At 39.8% G+C, this 22,405-nt stretch overlaps 1 protein-coding gene across 1 annotated transcript; it reads right to left on the bottom strand.

Moving 5' to 3' along the window:
* Positions 1-766: 766 nt before the first annotated feature.
* C6H10orf53 (chromosome 6 C10orf53 homolog) lies at positions 767-16,043 on the bottom strand. Its single transcript, XM_075215244.1, has 3 exons — positions 15,859-16,043; positions 2,710-2,829; positions 767-928 (listed from the first exon to the last, which is right to left on the bottom strand). Exons 1-3 carry the CDS (start codon positions 16,013-16,015, stop codon positions 864-866), a joined length of 342 nt encoding a protein of 113 aa, XP_075071345.1. The 5' UTR covers positions 16,016-16,043; the 3' UTR covers positions 767-863.
* Between the last annotated feature and the right edge of the window lie 6,362 nt (positions 16,044-22,405).

Genomic DNA, 22,405 nt, shown 5'->3' with positions numbered 1-22,405 from the left:
AGAGAAGCAATCCGAGTAGAGCGTGGGTGCGCGAATGGTGCCCCTCTACTCCCCACATCCCTGTGCCTATATCCTCTATCACCTCTGAAATGGTGGAAGCCAGCTCTACACTTTTTTAGTGCAAGAGATACAAGATTTACGAGATAAGAGATTTACTGTATTATATGTATTTTGAATATGGTGCTTCTCTGCTCTAACAATTGAGCCCTATGTCGCCGTAAGTATATAGAGCACTTAGGGGCATATTCATTTGTTGGTGTTACTGCCTAAAGTAACGCGGCGCTCCCACTATTACGTCATTACGGTAATAGAGCGCGTAAATACCGTTATTACGGTACATTTCATGCTGGATTTCAGCTCGCGGCTCAGGGAGCTGCGGGCTGAAATCCGGCTTAGTATTACCGTAATAACGGTAATACTTTTTCCGCGGCAGAAAACGCCAACAATTAAATATGCCCCTTAGTGTCTAGATGGTCATGATGGCTTAATAAATAGGATAAGTGCATCCATTAGTTAGTGAAATTTGAATTTTGACAATGACCAGATTTATGTTCGTAACGGGATGGATATATGGATACTTTAAGAAACTATTTTTAAAATATCTTCTATGTGTATCATAATGCGGAAAAAAAACATTTTAATTAATACCGATTCTACAATAGATAATACCACATTACAGATTTGTTCATAGCCACAATCATGTAGTAATCCCTAGGCACCTTTCACCAAAAATAGCAATCACACCACAACACCAAGTCTCCAGGCTTCCAGTTTATTCACAATTCTAGTGTACAATACCTAACACATTTACTGGAAAGAAACGTATTACAAAGGTAGACTGGAAATATAAGGTTACAAATGAATTAGTAGGCTTGTAGGACAGCTTGTCTTGCTTGTTCACAAAGTGGGTCCAACTTTCCATCACCTCCTACAACAGAGAAAATAGCAACATGTCATGGATAAGTCATTAAACACGTTTACAAGGTTAGTGTCAAACGATGGTCATAATTGCGACACTGGAAATATTGGCACTTAACCTGCCGCCATGAAAATGTCAGCAGGCTAAATGCCAACATTATACTGACAGGCTGGCAATGTCTTCAGTGTGATTGGCGACCATTGCCGCTGGGTATAGCCGGCGGACCAGCAGGCATTGCTCTTTTAATGTCGCCATTTTGATTGGCGACAATGTGTATGTTGCCAATCACACTGTAGACATTGTCAGCCTGTCAGTATAATGAAAGTGTCGTCATTTCGCCTGCCGATATTTTCATGCCAGCAGATTAATTGCTGACATTTACACTGTCGCAATTATGTACCCTACCCATGTCAAACGGGTGCTGTATGCAGCATTTTGACTGTGACTCCCTATGGTGGGAAAAGAGAACAGCGTTCTCCACTGATTTTCATGATACACTGACAAAGTATCCTCGGAGCAGAATGCTGCGGATTCCTGCAACCTTACACATCCACCAAACACTACCTAACGATGTGCAAAACTCATGTTGCTTAGGAGCAGGGTGAGAAATATAATTACATTCACATAAAGTAATGTGCAATCAAAAAAGCTTCAATTCATCTACATTCTTCATTTCATAGAAGGGTATGTAATAAATAATCATCTGCCCTGTGTTGGATATCCTGGCACCTCTCGGGAGGTGAGTGCCAGGGTAACTGTTATCTAAAATTAGATAAAGTACTATTGTAAGTACTATGTGCCAGCATGGCAGCCAGGAAATATGTTGTTCTATAATAGTACGTAAAAGTAAAAGAAGCTACACACACATTTTTATATCACTCTTACTTAAATGAGAACAACCCCACAGCCCTGGTTTACCATTTTTTTAGCCTTCTAAATCCAGAAATCTTCATTCCTGTATTAGCCCATAGGGAAAATATTTTTTTTTAAAACCTTGCTCCTAATTGTGCCACAATGTGTATGTATGCCCATAAATGTCATGGTGGGGTCAATATGCAAACAGCTAAGCAGAAAGGGCTAGTGTGGTAAAACTGCTCAATTTTTTGCAGGTAGAATGTTCCTAGGTAATTCCATGTAGTATGATTTGACATTATGGGGTATATTTACTAAACTGTAGGTTTGAAAAAGTGGACATATTGCCTATAACAATCAATCAGATTCTAAACTGTCATTTTGTAGAATGCACTAAATAAATGATAACTAGAATCAAAGTTTTGTAAATATACCCCTATGAATCTGTAGTAGCCTACTGTTTCAAACTGCATACTCTAGGGTCTTAGTTCCTTATTCTGCCACTAAGCCCAAGAAGGCAAAAGGCCAGAAGTCCCCACTTTCAGCTAGGTCACCCTGGATAGCTGGTTGTACTCTAACCACACGTTCATACTACACACCTCTAGTAGGTGATGGGTCCACACAGTTCCATTTTATCAAAATGGGAGCGACACCTCACTACCCCTAGGTAGGTTTAACCTTTAATACATAATCTAACACCCCTATTTCATTACACAAGGCTGATCCAACAACTGGAAATAAGATTGCACCCTGAAATGGGCAAGGCAGACATGTAGGTGAACTCAAATAAAGTAATGCTAGTCCACATTTTATTGCAATTCCTAAATCAGCCTTATTATGTTCTGCTTTTCTAACCATGAAGACCAGTTCATGTATTCTACTATAAATCATTTTAAGTGTTTTGGACATGATATACTGAAACAACTTTATTTCCTTACCAAAGTCAAGATCCTTGATGTTACAGTTAAATACAGTTTCTCCATTCACTGTAAGCTCCACAATGTCCCGATCTGATATTTCTTCCAAGATAACACTGTGTCCATCTGAAGCCAGTACAGCTGTTAACAGAATCATTGTAATACAATATGTCAGTGCAGTAATATTAGTGATTTTTACAATCAATCCATTCAGTTGCATTAGTTAAAAAGTATATTAAAACCAAATAGTCCGTCTCTGCCTTCGCTGTAGTTTCTGATTTTTTCAAATGAAAACACACTAGTTAGGTGTTAACTCTCAATTCATTAGTGTTTACTAATGACTGAGTCATTTGTTATTCAGAAAACCATATGCCACAGGAGGCAAACATTAAGTGCTGTAACTTACATTACTTCTATTAATAATATAGGTGGTTGTATGATAGAGCTAAGGAAATAACAGGGTTGGTTTTCAATATTGGTAAGAAAAATCCAATGGTATATCAGTTGCAGCAGAATGTTATTAGATTATACTGTAGCTGTTTTAGTCAAGAAAGAAACCACACACTAAAGTGCATTTACTTTCTATCTTGAAGATGAATGTCTTACATTATAATGTCAGGTGAGTAGGCAGGGATCTGTTCTCTATACGAACAGAAAGAATATGCTTCCATAAAACAAATATTATCTAATTCACCATGTTTCATGACAATGCTCAAACATAAAGAAACGATTGGTTACATTTGAAATCAATGTAAAAACAAGCATTCACAAACTAAAATTGTAGCTTTAGAAAACAACAACAAAACCAAACCCTCTATTACACTAAAAAATGAGTTGGTTCAGCTTAGACATCAACTTCAGCAGCTTCTCATGTCACGTACCCAGGCGGCTCTCTCACGTCTTCATCATAAGTTTTATACAACGGAAATAAGGCAGGGCGCATGTTGACATGGAAACATAGAGGACAAGAAGCTAGAAACCGCATCCGACATCTCTCTGGTCCCAGTGGATTAAAATTTTTGAACCCCGGGGTTATTGCTAATTTGTTCGCAAAATACTATGCAGGCCTTTATAATTTTAAAGATGATCCTAGCATCCCGCAGCCCTCCCCGACTGACAACCACGACTTCCTCCAACACTTACAACTCCCATTTCTAGATGCAGACACACTTCAAACCTTAAATAGCCCATGTACCTCTAGAGAGGTGAGAGATGTTATTAAAAATCTTCCGAAAGGAAAAGCTCCTGGCCCAGACGGTTATATTAATGACTTTTACACCATCTTTCAGAAAGATCTTGTCCCCATATTAGTCACTTTTTTCAATGAAGGCACAGGCTGTGGTGGGTTCCCTGAGGAGATGTTGGAGGCTTGGATTGTAACAATTCCGAAACCGGAGAAGAATGCGACAGAATGTCATAATTATAGGCCGATTGCTCTTTTGAACATGGATTCTAAGATCTACACAAAATTGATCGCCAATAGGATAGCCCTCATCCTTCCATCTCTCATACACCCTGATCAAGTAGGATTCATGTTGGGACACCAGGCGTCAGACAACACGAGAAGACTACTAAACCTTGTTGAATACGTCTCAAGAAACTGCACTGAGCTGCTATTGCTTTCTCTGGATGCAGAGAAGGAATTTGGCAGATTGCATTGGGACTTTATGAAAAAGGTTTTCATCAAATTTGGGTTCCAGGGGGTAATCTTACAGACGATTATGGCGTTCTATCGCGGCCTGTCTGCCAAGGTTTTGAGCAACGGGTTTCTATCTGACGCATTCCCCATTACCAATGGGACTAGACAGGTGATGTCCTTTATCACCCCTTATCTATGTATTGTCAATTGAGCCTCTAGCGGACCTTTTCGGTAGATCAGAGTCCTGCAAAGGCCTTACCCTCGGGGCCGCCTCCCACAGCCTATGCTTGTTTGCAGATGACATCTTATTTTTTATTTCAGAGCCAGAGTCTTCACTTGATTCGCTACACATCATACTGAATAGGTATACTCAGGATTTTTATTACAAACTTAATACAACAAAGACTGAAACATTGCCATTTCATATACCGCCAGCTTCTTTAGCTCGCTTGAAGGCTAGATTTAAATATATATGGAAGGAGAAAGCGATCTCATACTTAGGAATCCACGTCCCTGTGAAGTTCTCAGACGTGTTTGAGGTCATCTACCCTCCGTTATTAACTTAACTTTATAAGCTCTCTACCTCATAGATGACATTTGAGGTGTCATAGCTGGGTCGAGTAGCAGCCTTTAAAAGGATGCTTCTCCCCAAACTTATGTATTTATTCTGAACTATTCCCTATATTCTCCCACAAAAGTACATGTCTACATTCCATACATCCATGCTCTGATACATTTGGAAAGGCCGTCCATCTAGGTTGTCTTGTGCTCGTATGACGTTGTCCAAAAAACAGGGGGGTTTAGCTTTACCTGATTTGACCAGATATCAAGAAGCTTGCATCCTATCTCAAATTAGAGACTGGTCTCTCACGACCTCCCATAAACCCTGGGTGGGTTTGGAAAGGGTTCTTTTAATACGTGCCCAATTGCAGATTTGATTTGGCTCCCCAAACATCTGCGGCCCCACCCGCTTGAACCCTTAAACTCTATAGTAGTTGCTCTGAGAGTTTGGGACAGAACTCTACAGAAGTTATTCTCCCAACTAGTAATATTTCTCTCCTTACTGTGTCTACATTCCTTCCTGATTCTGACATTTCCAGCTGGATCCAGGTGGGCCTCTCACCTCTAGTGCACCTGTTTAGCCCTGGGGGCCTCTGCTCTTTTGCACAGCTACAAGATACGTTTGCCCTCTCATCTAAAGATTTTTATAAGTACTTGCGGCTGAGCCATTGGATCGTGGTCCTCCACCGTCATAATGGACCACTTCACCCACCCCCTTCTCTTCTCTACTCCAAACTGACTAAGGGTAACAATAAGGGTGGAATTACTTTCTGGTATAAACACCTTTCCACTTTATCTATGATTCCTAAGCACACTTCCCAAACTAAGTGGGAAAAGGATCTCAATACCTTCCTTTCCCCGGCTCAGTGGGAAATTATATATAGCAATTTGTCTACTGTATCTAAATGTACTAACCATGTGCAAATGTTATATAAATTGTTATATCGTACTTACCTTACCCTGGCCTGTCTACAGAAGACATGGCCTAACCAATCTAAGCTATGTTGGCGCAATTGTGGAGCTGTAGTGGATCTCATACATGTGTTTTGGTCGTACCCTAGTATTCAGCCTTTATGGCATGATGTATTCGACATTGCGCAGAAAGTTACTTCTACTTAACCCTGACACCTCTTGCTGCTCTCTTTCATCAATACCCTAAACAATCACTACAGATATATTTGGGGCCATATTTTGGTAGCCACTAGGGCGGCAATTGGGCAACTATGGAAACAGCCATTACCCCCTTCCCTCCACAAAGTTATTACAAAGATTCACTTTAGTTTTTAAATGGAGACATCAGATGCTCCTTACTCTATGTCTTCGTCTTCTAAAATTGTTCAGTGGATGGCTTGGCACGAATTTACAATGGATGGCGAAGATTCTAGATTAATCCACCCCCTGAAATCACATAACCTCCTTACTCCGACCCCTCCTGATCTACCTCCAACCTTGACCTAAGCCTTAACACTTTGTTTCTTCTCCCAACTTGGTAAGATATTGTTGACGTGTTTTTGTGCATATGTTGTATGGTGTGATATACATTGTTATGTCTGCTCCCTACTGTGTACCCCACACCCCCTTTTTCAAATTTCTGTACCCCTCCCTTCCTTTTAAAACCTTAATAAAAATTATTGATTAAAAAAAAAACCAAAAAAAAACATTCACACATTCATTCAAGTCATTGACCTGAAACACAATAAGTTATTATTATTATTATTATTATTATTATTATTATTATTATTATTATCATCATCATTATCAGTATATTGTCATCATATTTAAACCAACTTTAATTTTTTTATCTCTGAGAGATCCCAGAAGGGGTATGTGGTGAGAGGGCGGAAGGAGGCGGGTCACGGTCAATTGCATCACTTTGGCCCCACCATCATGATGAAATCCACAGTTTATCACGGGGTGGGGCCAAAATGACTCTATTCTGTGCAAATTGCATCAGTGAGGCTCACATTCTGCCCACTTCACTAGCAAGTGGGCAGAATGCAGGAAAATTCATGAGTCTCCTGGACAATCCGGTAGAGTTGGCAAATATGACTTAAACTCTTTTCCATTACTTTTTTTTCTAAAACAAAGTAAAACACTTCTGTCCTACAAACCAGTACTGCTACACTTTGACAGAGGCCATAATGGCAGTTACTTGTCAGCAAAATGTTATAATATTTGTATTCTTATTTTGGGTATGGTTCCGCTTGAACTGATGTTGATTATTGTCCACGCAATACACAAGTAAGAAACAAGCCATTAGCAGCCCATTTGTTTAAATCATATCTTAGATACTTATCAAGATGGCAAGTTTAGAGGTTAATGTAAAGACCCATGTTCAGAACAACAGGATTTTAAAGCATTCCCCAAGCAGTCATTGTAATATCGCCCATCCTTTCTCTTTTGATTATATAGATCCCTTAATATTGAATGTGTGAATTGTCCCTTTCTTTGCAAAGTACTCTGCCATGGACAATGTTGGTGTTATAGTGTTTCAAATAAATCATAATAATAAAACAGAACATAAGCAAAGAGTTCCACAGTATTATGATCCAATATTTTTCCCAAGCCGTCTTGAAAGAATGGCTGTGATTAAATCTCTGTAATAAACTTTAAATTCATAGTAAAATAACACATACATTGATTTTATTCAGTGACATGTCTGCATAGAAGCTTGAATGATAGCTCTGCACTGTATTGATTCTATGAAAAAAAAATGGCCACCCAATCATCTTTTTAGCCAACTCTCCAATGCATACAATTTACTTTCTAACTTCTGACTGTCTTTGTCTATGCTTTAGGCCAGGTATTCACTGGTGTTTGGACAAGGTAAGTTCAAATGCCAGTCAGACCACATGTCAAATGTGAAAATGTTTGACATGTGCTGGTTAGCAAGCACTTGTACTTGTATTTGGAGAGGTCAATATAGAATACTCCATTGACTTCAATGCATTGAATGCACACAATGAAACAGTGAGTGTCCCAAAAAAAAATCCCCTTGTTCCACAAAACAAATACAACACTCCAGACCGCAGAACGAACAAGAGTGGCCATGGTGCCATTAGAAACAATGGGCTCTAATGTCACCCCCAGATTAAAACACCTTGGAAATGCATGTATTTTGGTGCCAGTCAGTATTATACTATAAATAGAAATATCTGTTAACTGTGCAACAATTTCATAATTTAATAAACCATATATTAAATTGTTATTGTAGTACTATAAGTTTAGAATTAAATGTATTTCTCCTAGGACTATTATATTTACATAATGCTTATTTAGCAAGTAACAAAATATTGGTATAGTGTTGCAAGTTCTAACATAAAACATATTGTTATAAATATATGAAAATAAAATAATCATTGGTATAATCAATAACATATTAAAAATGAAATTAAAATATAAATACACCTTTCTAATTCATCTAATCACTTTGTCACTCTTTGTCCCTTTGTAACATTGGCATGTGTCCACTCCTCATCATTTAATTAGCTCTTGAAAATGAGAGCAAACTGTGAAAATATGATTGCAGGATTTTAATATAACTTCTGAAGCGAATTGTGCAGACCGCATCTCAGCAAGTCTCCTAATTAACAAGGTAATTTTCCAAAGGGTGCCAGCAAAAGTTTGATAGGTTAAACTATGCTGTTTTAAAAGGCTGAGGCTACATCTATCTACTAGTGCATGACTTTTAAAATCAGGCCTGGAGTAAATCTAGAAATGACTGGCATGTCTAAGAGTATAAACGGTCTAGGGTGGGCTCCTAAACAGTACTGCTCAGCGTCAGTCAGTCTTGCTTTTAATAATCTTCGTCCACAGCAATATTAGACATATACACAACCATCAAGAATGATGGAAATACATTAGGGGATATATATAATTAGGCTTTGGGCATTGTAACAGGATTAGCCTCAAAAGTATTAGCCTTTGGGTCAGTGACTAGTTTTATGTGCAAAACACAGGTCCTTCTCCAACTGTTCTCTCAGCTCTTTTTCACCAACAGGACAGACCACAGCTCCCCACTGAGCTTTCTACTAAGCATACTGAGCTTTTCAATCCTATTATGGAGGATCCCAAACTCTAGTAGAGAACATGTTGCTACTGTCACCTAGCCTGTAACTATCACATATATGAATGTGGGTGATGTTACTTATTTGTCAGGGATGCTTTAAGCCGGGGCCTACCATTGTTTAGGTGATCTTTCTATGAGAACCACATTCCTAATTTATTGCAGTATGGTATCTAAAGCTACGTATGTCTGTGTGGCTTTGAGGTTGGCGTAAAATTGTATACACTTTGCAAAATTAAACTACCAATAGAGATGAGCTAAAGTGGTCGGCATCATTTGGGCAGGATGACCTTCGGCCACATTGTCCATGGCTGCATTTGGTGGGCTAGAGGCAGGCAGATCAAACTCTCAGGTATGGGAATATTGTCTCCCTGTCAGCACAGCCATGAATTGTGTGGCCGCATAGTTACTGGATATGCTGACATAACCAGTAGACAACTCTTCACACACTGATTGGTAAATGGTTGGAACTATCTACCAATCAGAGTGCAGGAAGCTGTCCACTGGTTATGACATTGTTGTAGAACAGTTAAACCTGTGTCTAGCGTGCAGGGAGACAGCATGGCACCACAGGTGACATAAATAATTAATTAGGGATTCCACCATAAATCTGGGGTCTGATTTTGTCACCAATAATTTAAAGGGGTGGGTTTGCATTATAAACCCACCAAAGATCTAGGGTCTGCATAGTAAAGCCACTAGAGATTTCGAGTGCTCTACATTATAAAGAAACCAGACATTTTAGGGGTCTGAACTGTTACACCACTAGAGATTTTAGGGGCCTGTATTGTAAAGCCATGTTGAGAGTGGTTAATCATGCACTGTTAAAAAGGTTAAGCTCACCTAGAGCCCCCTCTCCTTGCTATGAATGCTAATAATGTTTTATTTGTAAAAATTACATCTATATGTTATATATTTCTTAAAAAAGCTATAACCAATCCTGAGGTAACGATCCCACCAAGAACTTTCATTGACCCATGTCAGCGGTAAGTACGGCAGACGCCAACCCCCGCCACTGCAGGTACTGGGACGCCATGCTGTAGTGATCGGCTACCCTGGATCAGAAGTGCTGGCAAGCTCTGAGCGCCAGAGGACATAAAAAAAGCAGTCCTGGATTATCTTTGGAATGGGGCCACCACTGCACCCTATCTATAGCGATGATATGACTGGGCCTGACTTATGTTCGGACATACGTCCATTTGCATAGCAAATCTTGCGTGAAATAGCTCTGTGTATGCTCAGAAGTGGACCTTACGAAAATGAATGCCATTGCATACAATTCATGTCTGAACACAAATGTCTTGAGGGGCGGAACGTGGGAGGAAGGGGGCAGACTAATGTAGGCTATGTACACTAAGGGCGTGCTGAGGGTTTATTATTATACCGTTAATAGTTGTTAATGTGACCTTATATTTCACATACGCTTGTGCAAGTACCATTTATGCAGAGCATACTTACACCCGTTCGAGACACATCTTGAGATCCACTTTGATCTGAATACGGTCGGAACTACATTTAAGTTCCGTACTTTTTTTTAAACACAACTTGTGTGAAAGTTGCATCCAAACATGAATCGGGTCTTCTGTGCAGAGCTTTTATGTTTTCCTTATGTTTGTGTGGGTTTCCTGGAGGTGCTCGGGTTTACTGCCACAAGACATATTGGTAGGTTGATTAACTACTTTAAAAAATGGATAATAGTGTATGTGGATAGGGAATTTAGACTATAAATCCCAATGGGGTAGGGATTGATGTGTACGTTTCAATAATATCTGGAAGACATTGTAATATGGTGGCACTAAACAAATAAACAATAATAATTATTTCCTTTTGTTGAACAAGTTTCATGCCCTTTATTTCCAGGCTTTGGGAAGCCTTTATTGACAACCACCGGTAGATAAGGACCACCAATTTGAACATCCAAGGAGGCTACTTCTCCCTGATACCAAGAGCCCACAACTATGGAAACCAGAGCAGACATAAAGTGAGCAGGAAGAATCATGAAGCTTCATGGGACTTCAAATGGATTCCTAGATCTCTGTTAGTCTCTGCACAGTTTGATCGTCAAAGCGAGTGAAACATCCATCTACAGGACTATGTATGGTGTGTATGTGTCTTTTTCCCTTTTTTATATTATAACATGGTATTGTACTGTTATTGAATAACCTTTCAATAAAAGTGCTATAGTCTTTTTGGTATATTTTGGTTAAATGAACACATGTTCCATATTCAATGACATTTGCCTACTTATGAGACTCTTTACCCAAATAAGCAGTACGAGTGCAGGGAATAGGTTGAAGCATAAGCCCAGTCTTGCTGCCTTGGTATGGGAGATATCTCCTTTGATCATAGGGTACATTCCCAGACAGTCAGTATGGATAATGAGCCAGAAGGTGTCCCCAGTATTGTCACAAAAGCCACCTGAGATTTGGGGAACCTGGACTGTAAAACCCCCAGCGATTTTGGGGTCTGCATGTTATAGTGGCCTCCACAAAAGGGTTGGCCACCATAAGTGTGTGCCTGATACAATGAGGCCCGGGCCCCTAGGCTGACAAAGGTCCCTGTACTTCAGCCCATCTCACCCCCCTCTTGGCACCCCTGCACCTGACACAAATAGGTATCAAATAATGTAAAATGTAATGTAATGTAAAACTCTACATTGTGTTAAAAAGAGTCTGTTTCCTGTAGTAAAGGCTAACTATCAGAATACCGTTACAGATATACTTTTACAGCTGCTATATCTTACCCCACCAGCTTTCTCTGAAAAAAATATGCAATGGTTAAAAGGTGTTGTAACTATGCCAAAATGTATATATGTGTACAGTTTTGATTATTATCTTGTATTACTTGTGTTTCTAGAATTTCTCAAGCACAGAATATTTTTCCTTTTGTGGGCCCATGAAATGTTTTAGACATTCTGGAAATATAGAAATTAGAAACCAATGTTTTTGTATGGTAATGTCTGACTATAAATATAAGTACTTTTAATGCCTGACAAACACTAAATTAATAATCATTACTTGGTAGTACCAAATAACTCTTCCGTTATTGTTTTATGATAATATCAGCATTTCAAATGTGTATTGAGCAATCTAAAGATGACTAGAGAAAAGTATTTAATCATAATCCTCTTTGATTTCCACTGTGTTAGAAACAGATGACCATAAAAAAATTAATATGGAGCCTAAAACAGTTTATTGGTTTGTATGTAGCTAATTCGATTCTTTTTTGAAAGTTAGAGAACAAAATTTGAAATGCTGTTGCTGTATATATATTGTCAATGGGAAATTTAATCCAACATCACGATCAAAGCCTCTAATCTTAAACTGGTGACATTCAGCTCTACAAGTCTTTTAAAATAGGACCTGGGGAACCCGCATGAATAATAAATGCTTGCCTTTCTGATCTGCAAGAGTAGATTACTGGTGACTGGCTGAAATGAAAGACTAACAAACCAGAAGTATTGTACTTGTGATTTAAAGAGAGACTGGTAACAAGATAGCAGCGCGATCTTCCAATGACTTCTTAGGGGTGGAAAAATGTAAATAATTGTTCAGATGAGTGTTTAGCCAGAATAGCATAAAATAAGCAATTGCTGTTAGATGCAAGGGAGGGCTGGCAAATTTTAGCCAGGAGGGCATGACTCGACTCAACTCAGCAGCCTATTAGGACCATTTTAAAGGGAAAAATTGCAGGTGGCCCAGTGACCCAGCCAAAGGTAGCCCACTATGGGACCGACCCACGGGGCAGATGCGCCCCAGCCCAGCCTGCTCCTTGTTAGGCGCACGTAGGGACGCCAAGAGGAATTTTGGGCCTCAGCACAGCAACTTCTTGGGGACACTTCTATGGAGGCTCCAAAGTGGGCATAACTACACCTGGTTGGTGGTTATAGGAACACATTCATAAAAATGTATCACTTTACATTCATGTTTAAATATAACTTGTAGAAATTTGTAGTTAATTACTATTTTACTTAAATAACTTTTTTTGCACAAAAAGTCTATATTTTCACAATATTTTTGTTGGTAATACAGATGTTTTTTAGGGTGTGTTTCACTATGGACAAAGCACCTTTTTGTTAACTCCTGTTTGTCAGTGTGTCTAAAGTACATGACCATCTAACGACGTGTAATCAGATCATCATAGTGTTCAAAGCAGCACATAATAGTGTACTGATGAATATGTCTGATCTTGTGTGGAGCAATGACCTGACCACGTGTGTATTTGTTTAAGCGAGGTTATGGCCGCATATTACAGGGGCTGTGTCATGAAGTGTTCAGGGTAATGGAGACAAGTGGCATCCTCAGACTGAGTGATAGACAATGGAAGGAGCAGAGACCACCAAAAGCAGTTGGTGGACGATGTGAGTCTCTTTATACTTCAAATGGGAATTTTCTGATTGGGTGATTGAAGATTGTCTGCTATACTATATGAAGACGCTGCCATCTGTTCACATCGATTAATTGATATTTCCATTTGGACTGCAGCAGCAAAGAAACAGTCCGTTTTGATTTTGAAGTGGAAAACAACAAATGTTTGTATTTAACTGAATTTAAAATACAAATAGGGTAATGCCACGTTTATCACTAACATTGTCAAACCATATCTCTATGATATCTGTATGCTATGGTGAGGTATAAAAATACACATTTGTTCATCCTTATATAAACCTGGCACAGTGTTGTATAGCTGGATGCATCTTGAGATGCGTCAACTGAACATATGTATATAAATGCGCTTTTTCATTTGTGCACCTTTCCTGCTAATGTTGGGGATGTAAATGCATCCAACTGCACACAAGCCCCTCGCTGTTCCAAACGGAACGTGATGTGTGCTCTGAACAGTAAGTTTTACAGGGTTTTGGGCTGCACTGTGGTTTACACTACTGCTCATGTGAACAGCAGCGATGTCCCTGTACTGAGATCAATGATCCAGATGCTTGCAGGGCATTCAGGCCAGTTTGCTCACATCATAGTAAGCTGCCACAAACATTTTTATAGGAGTTACAATATTTGTCTTTGAAAGACAAATATTGTAATTGTAAGTGTTATTAGATCTACCAACTAGATAAATAACAATTTTGCGGCAAGAAAGTTGTCAATGTTTAAATTCCCTTAATTTTCCTGCAACCAAAAATTTTACTCAGCTGAATATGTTGAAATTGGTCTAGACACTAACATATAAAGGCACGATCTACCTATAGTAATCAAGGGGTTAATTTTAACTGACCAGCATGTAAGTCAATAAAGCACTAGTACAGGAGTTTTAAACACAGGAGACTTTATTAGATGTTTAAATGATTGATTCTGTAATTTAAGATAGCTTGCACTTAATCCGATATGCATTGTCTTATCAGTTATGTCTTGAGATATGTCAGTTATGGAGTTCTGAATTGCAAGTAACAATTAAGTGCTTTTACCTTGTATGTATTGTTTTTTTTACTTGCTGCATTAAGATAACCATTACAATAACCTCCTTTGAGACAGACCACAGGATGGTTAATAGACTGTAAGTAAATCCTTGCAGTGTCCCATTTCTCTTTCTCTACTAGCGGAACCTGATTAAATGTTTTTAACCTGTAAGCAGATATAAAATTTCACCAAAGGAACCCATACACTGTGTGATATTGCTGGTTAATTAATTTGTTATAGCACTAATTATTTGCAAATATCAGGGTGTATGGACCCAAAAAGATCACCAATCCCAATGAGCATCAGGACACTAAAATGGCCTCACCTGACTACTGTATCCCTTCAGACCTGTCTGTTTGCTCCAAGGAACCTGATCTGTCAGAAAATGTGAGCAGAGGTTTGAGGCCAGACATTTCTGCAGAGTCTCATCACGCGAGGCTTCGGTGGCACTTGAATTTGAGTTGATTCTCACCCTAGGGGAATTCAATTGCCGGTGATTACGGTAGGAATCTCTGCTCATTTTTCCTCGCACCTCTATGGAGGAAAAATGAGTGGAAATTTCTGTCAAAATCTCTGCTGTAAAGTGTCTCAAGAACCTCCCAGAGACACTTTGCTGCTAAATTGCCTATGACTTTAGAAAAGGATGAGCTTTCATGATATTATAGCAGTACTCAGTTAGGTAGGTAAAAACAATGAATTGACATTAAAAGAAAGTGTAGCTGATCAAAAAGGACATTGTGAATAAAGTGGACAGAGTGCAGGCAGAGGAGTATGGGTAAAAGAGAGCAGAGGACGACACAACGCAGGATGCTGCACAGCTCATCCCCTGTGTAAAGTGGCACTTGTATATGAAAAAATAATATAGTTAATTTAAAAATTAACCACCAAGGTTAAGAAAGGTACAAAATTATAATTCAATTGCTGCAAGGCAGAAAATATGGAATACTTGCACTCTGAAGCAACATAAACAAGTAATGTACACATAAATAAGTGCGTACCACAAATATTAAGCCAAAGTATACAAGTTTTTTCATTCTATGCAGTAACTACTTTTATATGTTGTCCTGTGAGCATAAATTCTTAATTGCCTCCTAAAGTCTATTTTGGCTTTTAATTTAACAAACGAATTGTATAAACGTATTGCTAAACAAACTTCATAGGCTCATTCAAATGTATATGTGATTTATGGCCATTTCTATCTAAAGGTCTGTCTATGAAAGTATATAATTGTGTCCGCTTTGATTGGGCATCGGCTTACCTCATGTTCCCATCTCATGGTCACAACCAACCACAGCGTACAATCGTGCAGCGCAATCAATCATGTCTAGATTTGTCCCGATTATTATTTCTTAGCTGGGATCTCCTAGACCTCTATTTAGTTTTTCAGAAGTTCAATATAAACACCTAAAGCTGCGTTTTGTAGCGAAATAATGGAAGTGGCTCTATCCCAAAAATGAACAGGTGAACACATATATTACTCACTCCTCTCCAATTACCTCTCATTCCCTGCAGCCGTGACACCCGGCTCTCCACCACACCGTTGCCGGTCAGATATGGGCCGAATCGCACGATGACCAGGGCCTTCTCCGGCATGTTATCCAGCCTACTTCTCGCTGTACTTGTGGTCAACAATCCGGTCACTACAGCAACCATTGTCAGATCGCAGCAGGAGCGCTGAGTACAACACTGAGCAATGATATTACAGTGCGGAGCGGCGTGTTATATGTTTCCTAAACTATATTAAGAATGCTTTACATAATACAAGAATGCTTTACACAACACAAAATAACTGACTGCTTAACGACGTCAGAAGATTCAAACAAATAAGTAATGCATTTTTTTGCCAAATCATGTGGTCCTGATTTATCTAAAGTGGGCATGGTTTTACACATGGTATATGGAAATTGTTATACAAAAATAGTATAATCTGACACCACAGCCCCATGTAACTAGTGTTCAATGCAGACTGTATTGCTCACTAAACAATACATAGGGGTCTATGCATCAATAAGATGCGGTACAGCTAAATATGCATCGCTGCACATCGCAGTGATGCATATTTAGGTACCGCTAAGTTGCAAATACTGGGGCTACTCTGTGAACGCGGCGAAGTGACCCCTCTCCTGCGATCTTTTTTTCCTGCTTAGTGGCAGCTTAGCGCTGCTGATGACAGGAGGAAGTGCTGTGCGTATGTACCACTGTTCCGGATTCTGCGAAGCCAGAGAGGCTTCAGCAGAATCCCATAGGAAAGACAGGTAAAGCCATCCTGAGATGACGTTACCTGTCCATGCAATGCAAAGCTTATCAAAGCTTCAAGTATTGCAGAACATCGCAGTCCCCATAGTAATCTATGGGGACTGCGATGCTGCACGGTGTTAGCCTAAATGGAGGAGATTTCTATGAAATCTCCGTTAGGCAGTCAATACATAGCAAACTTACTTAAAAGATGCGGAAACAGCCATTTCTGCATCTTTTAAGTGGAAGTTACCTTGATGCATAGACCCCATAGTGTATTCTAGAGAGATGTGTCTATAGATGTAGATGAATAGTGTGTGTATTGGAGTTTTTTTGCAAATATATGTATAAGACCTTGATTCTCTACTAAGCCCATAATGTCATGCTCAGTGAATAAGGAGATAAAGTACTTTTTTTTATTTAAATAGCAATGTTTAGTAATTACTAATATTTAAAGTCAATTGATTTCTGTGCAATGTGTTGTAACATAGTAACATAGTTGATGAGGTTGAAAAAAGACACCAGTCCATCAAGTTAAACCTATTTGGATCTCCTGCGATCTCTCACTTATATTTGAAATTGATCCAACCGCCAAACTGTTTCAATTATGAAGATCCCCCATACCCAATATTGCAGTCCTATTTTTACCCTATATCCACTACTATCCTTCATTTTGATTAACGGTCGTATCCCTGGATACACTTCTCCACTAAAAATTTGTCTAACCCTTTCTTAAACATATCTATTGAATTTGCCATCACACCCTCCCTGGCAGTGAATTCCATATCTTGACTGCCCTTACTGTAAAGAACCCCTTCCTCTGCCGGTTGTGAAATTTCCTCTCCTCTAACCTTAGGGGATGACCACCTGTCCTGTGTATGGTCCTTGGGGTAAAAAGTTCCCATGAAAGTTCTCTGTATTGACCCCTAATGTATTTGTACATAGTAATCATATTTCCTCTTAGACACCTCTTTTCTAAAGTAAACATGCCTAAACTGGCAAACCTTTCCTCATAACTTAATGACTCCATACCTTTTATCAATTTTGTCGCCCTTCTCTGAACCCTTTCTAATTCCAAATTATCTTTTTTTTAGAGTTGTGCCCAGAACTGTACTGCATATTCAAGATGAGGTCTTACCAATGATTTATACAGTGGCAAAATTACACTGTCTTCCCTTGCATCTATGCCCCTTTTTATGCATGTCAATACTTTATTTGCCCTTGCAGCTGCTGCTTGACATTGAGCACTATTGCTTATTCCAATTCCATTTAATATATAGATTGCGTTCTTGTTTTTGATCCCTAAATGCATAAACTTACATTTATGTTAAACCTCATATTCCATTTGGCTGCCCAATCCTCCAGTTTATTTAAGTCCCTCTGTAGAGAAGCTACATCTTGCTCTGATTTTATTACCTTACAGAGTTTAGTGTGATCTGCAAAAATAGAACTTTACTCTGTAAACCATCACCAAGGTCATTAATAAATATATTAAAAAGGAGTGGCCCCAGCACAGAACCTTGAGGTACTCCACTTAAAACTTTTGACCAGTTAGAAAATGTTCCATTTATCACAACTCTCTGTTCCCTATTCTCTAACCAGTTTTTGATCCAAGTACAAATGTTGTTTCCTAGACCCAGTTCCCTTATTTTATAAACCAACCTCTTGTGTGGCACTGTATCAAAGGCCTGTGCAAAATCTAAGTAGACCACATCAACTGTGATGCCCTGGTCTAAGTTCTCACTAACTTCCTCATAGAAACTAATTAGAATTGTTTGACATGACCTATCGCGCACAAATCCATGCTGATTACCACTAATAATCTTATTGCACACCAAGTAATCCTGAATACTATCCCTTAATATACCTTCCAGTAATTTCCCCACTATTGATGTCAGGCTTACAGGTCTATAATTCCCTGGTTGTGATCTTGTCCCCTTTCTAAACAATGGCACCACATCTGCTATTCGCCAATCCCTTGGTACTGAGCCTGATGAGATTGAATCTATGAAAATTAAGAATAGCGGTCTAACTATTTCTGAGTTTAGCTCCATAAGAACCCTTGGGTGTATGCCATCTGGACCTGGAGCTTTATTTATCTTAATATTCTTCAGTCGCCTTTGGACTTCTTCCTCTGTCAACCAAGTATTAATTAATGGTACGGTTTCATTTCCATTTTTATGTATTATTTCTACCATTTGTTCCTCTCTAGTAAATACTGAAGAAAATAAAGTGTTTAATACCTCTGCTTTTTCCTTAGTATTATTTATCAATTCACCCATCTCACTTCTTAGGGGTCCTATATTATCTATTTTAATCATTTTGCCATTTATATACTTGAAACACTTTTTGGGGTTTGTCTTACTTTCTTTAGCAACATGTTTTTGATTTTCTAATTTAGCCAATCTAGTTTCCTTTTTGCATGTTTTATTACATTCCTTGTACCTACGGAAGGACTCCTCAGACCCTTCAGACAGAAACAATTTAAATGCACGCTTCTTTCTTTGCATTTCTTCCCTTTCCTTTTTATTTAGCCACATTGGTTTAGACTCTTTTGCATTTATTTCCCATAGGAATGAACATATATGTGTATGTTTCTAACAACATTTTAGAGACAGCCCACTTTTCATCCGTATTTTTTCCTTCAAAAACTTTGTCTCAGTCTATGCACTTTATAGACTCCTTAAGCATATAAAAATTTGCCTTTCTAAAGTGTAAAGTCCTAGTTGATCCCTTATAATGTTGTTTCTGGAAGCTAATTCCAAAAGAGACCAAATTATGATCACTGTTTCCCAAGTATTCCCTTATTTGAATATTTGATATTACATCTATATTATTTGTTATTACTAGGTCCAGTATAGTCTGGTTTCTAGTTGGTTCCTCTACCAATTGGGACATGTAATGGTCTTTTAGCGTGCTCAGAAACCTATTTCCCTTAGGTGTACCGCAGGGCTCAGTACTCCAATCAATGTCCGGATAATTAAAATCCCCCATAATTAAAATCTGACCTAGTTGTGTAGCCTTTTCAGTTTGCTGTAGAAGTTGGGCTTCGTCAATCATACTAATATCTGGCGGTTTACAGCATATCCATATCAGCAACTTCTCTGAACTTTTTCCTCCGCTGGATTTTTCCACCCACAATGCCTCTATATTATCACCAATATTCTCGTAAATAACTTCCTGAATACTTGGATTTAACTCTGGCTTAATATAAAGACAAATTCCTCCTCCCCTTTTATTTACCCTATCTGAAGAGAGTATAGCCTTCCAAGTTGACTGCCCAGTCATGTGTATGATCCCACCAGGTCTCTGTAATACCTATAATATTATACTGCTCATTCATTGCTACTAGTTCTAACTCCCCTATTTTACCTGTCAGGCTTCTTACATTAGCAAGCATACATCTAATTCTATTGCCTCCTTAGGTATTTCTTTTTGCTTTAAAAAGGGCCTCTCCTTATCGGCTATGCTTCCCTTCCCCCCCTCTCCACCCCCTTGACTCTTGTTAAATTCCTCCTTACTACTCTCAATGTCTATTCCATAAATACTTGCTTGCCCCTCCCCCCGAAGCCTAGTTTAAAATCTCCTCCAACCTTCTAACCATCTTTTCCCCTAGCACAGCAGCCCCCTCCTCATTCAGGTGCAATCCATCTCGACAATAAACTTTGGTCCCCTCTGTGCTGGAGAGACCATTCCCCTGGTTGCTAGAGGAAGCAGTCTCACCCAACTCTACCAATTCTGAACTGCCTTCCACAGTATCTTCATCCAATCTGCCAAATCTGCTGGGATTGCTTAGCTCAGAACTGGCCTGCCTCTTCCTCCCTCTGTTACCCCTACTAACTGTGACCCAGCTGCCTACCTGTGCATCCTCCTCTGTCTCTGCTCCACCCTGCTCAGGTAATGCATCAACGGTGAGCTGTAAACTCTGCTCCAGGTCGGCAATCTCTCTCAATGTTGCAATGGTCTGCTTTAGATCAGTTGTCTGGGCTTCCAAAGAGACCAATTGCTCACATTTCTCACAGAGGTATAAACCTTGGAACAATTGCTCCAAGTGTGCATACATATGACAAGATATGCATTGAGCGAGATCATCAAGCCTGCTACTACTCATCTTATTATGGCTAACCTAACTTCTTATAGCCTACAGTGAACTCAAAAGTACTAACCTTTGCTACCCACTTACCAGATTAAACCCCTTCCTGGATTCAACTCCTTGCTAGATCTAACTCCACACTTTAAATAAACAGCACTTGAAATCAAACAGCAGTGGATGGTTAGAATTTAAAGATACATTGAAATACTCTATAGTACTCTATGTCAGGGGCGGGCTGGACCGGGGGGCAGGGGGGCAGTTATCCCCCGGGTCGCTCTGTCTAACGGCTGTTCGGGCTGGACACCCGGCCCCCCGCCCCCCGTGGATGCATCAGTTGTCACACGATGCTGCCGCGTCAGCGCTCAGGCAGCTGCATCGCATGTCATGTGATGCAGCTGCCTGTGCGCTGACCTGGCCGCATCGCGTGTCATGTGATGTGGCCGCCTGTGTGCCCCCCGGGCTGCAACCTGCCAGCCCGCGCCTGCTCTACGTCTCTTCTCATGATCTTTCCCCTCCCCTCTCTCAGGTATCCAATTGTCTCTCCGACATCTCCTCCTGGATGTCTTAATGTTTTCTCAAGTTAAATTGAGCCAAAATCGATCTCATTGTGTTCCCTGATTAAAGATCTTCACCCCACCTTGACCTCTCTATCACTGTTAACAAATCCACCATCCCATCTGTTCCCCAACTCCACTGCCTGGGCATCACTCTCGACTTTATTTTGCCCTCCTCATTCATTCTTTTGCCCAATCCTCTCTCATTCCACTGCCCCATACATCTCCAATCTCCTCTCCATTCACACTCCCACGCGTTCCCTGTGATTGGCCAATGACCTTCGACTCTCCTCCACCCTGACCACCCCATCCCACTCCTGAATCCAAGATTTCTTCCAGGCTGCCCCCCTCCACTGGAAAGACTGCCCTCGTTCTATCCAACTCACTCTTATTCTGTGCACCTTCATACAGGCACTTAAAACTCACTTGTTCCTTAAAGCTTACCTAAATATCTCTCTATGTTTGATTACCTCAGCTCTCTCTTCCACTGTCCCTCATATGCTCTCCTCTTGCCGTAGACCCCTCCATTGAACTCCCCCATGAGCCTGTTGTATGTTTGCCCTCCCTTTAGGATGTAAGTTCTTACGAGCGGGGCCCTCTTCCCTCCTGTCTCTTTACCAATTCTTCTACTTCAGCTATACTGGTTTTAGCAATACTTGGAACATTTGGAGTCTTAGGGGTAAATGTATGAATGTCTGATTTTTTCAACTCGCCGGAAATTGGCGACTTTGCAGGTACATTTTAAAGCGGCGATGGCTTGTAAAGGCAAGTTTGCATTTACAAGCCGTTAGTTTTGGCTGTAACACCAACAATTGAATATGCCCCCTTAGTGTCTCTCTGATATTCTGGCTCAGATGCACCCTGATCTGCTTCACATACTTTGTAACCATCTCATCGGTGTCCTTGTGTACCATAAAATGAGCCTCTGTACAATACAGAAGGTATTTTAGTGACCACTATACAAGACAGAGTGCACACTAGAGACAGCTATACAGTGACAGCCCTTTTCTGGAGTGCACAGTACTATGCAAACAATAAACAGTACAGTTTAAGATGGAGGAGGCAGATTCTACCTTTGTACTTCCAAGACCTGAACCACTGTGTCTCTAAACACATCTGGACATGTCTGTATTCATGTAATGTATGCTGTAAAACACAAAT

Source organism: Mixophyes fleayi, chromosome 6, assembly GCF_038048845.1.
Source record: "Mixophyes fleayi isolate aMixFle1 chromosome 6, aMixFle1.hap1, whole genome shotgun sequence".
Classification (NCBI taxonomy): Eukaryota; Metazoa; Chordata; class Amphibia; order Anura; family Limnodynastidae; genus Mixophyes; species Mixophyes fleayi.
The sequence above is the reverse complement of the archived record's forward strand: the minus strand, read 5'-3'. Positions and strand labels throughout refer to the sequence as shown.

Excerpts from the sequence above, each read along its gene's own strand:
- C6H10orf53 (XM_075215244.1), bottom strand. The coding sequence starts at position 16,015 with ATGGTTGCTGTAGTGACCGGATTGTTGACCACAAGTACAGCGAGAAGT. Across the intron at positions 2,830-15,858 it reads ACGGCTGCAGGGAATGAGAG|CTGTACTGGCTTCAGATGGA; the intron begins GTAATTGGAGAG and ends TTCTGTTAACAG. Across the intron at positions 929-2,709 it reads CATCAAGGATCTTGACTTTG|GAGGTGATGGAAAGTTGGAC; the intron begins GTAAGGAAATAA and ends TCTCTGTTGTAG.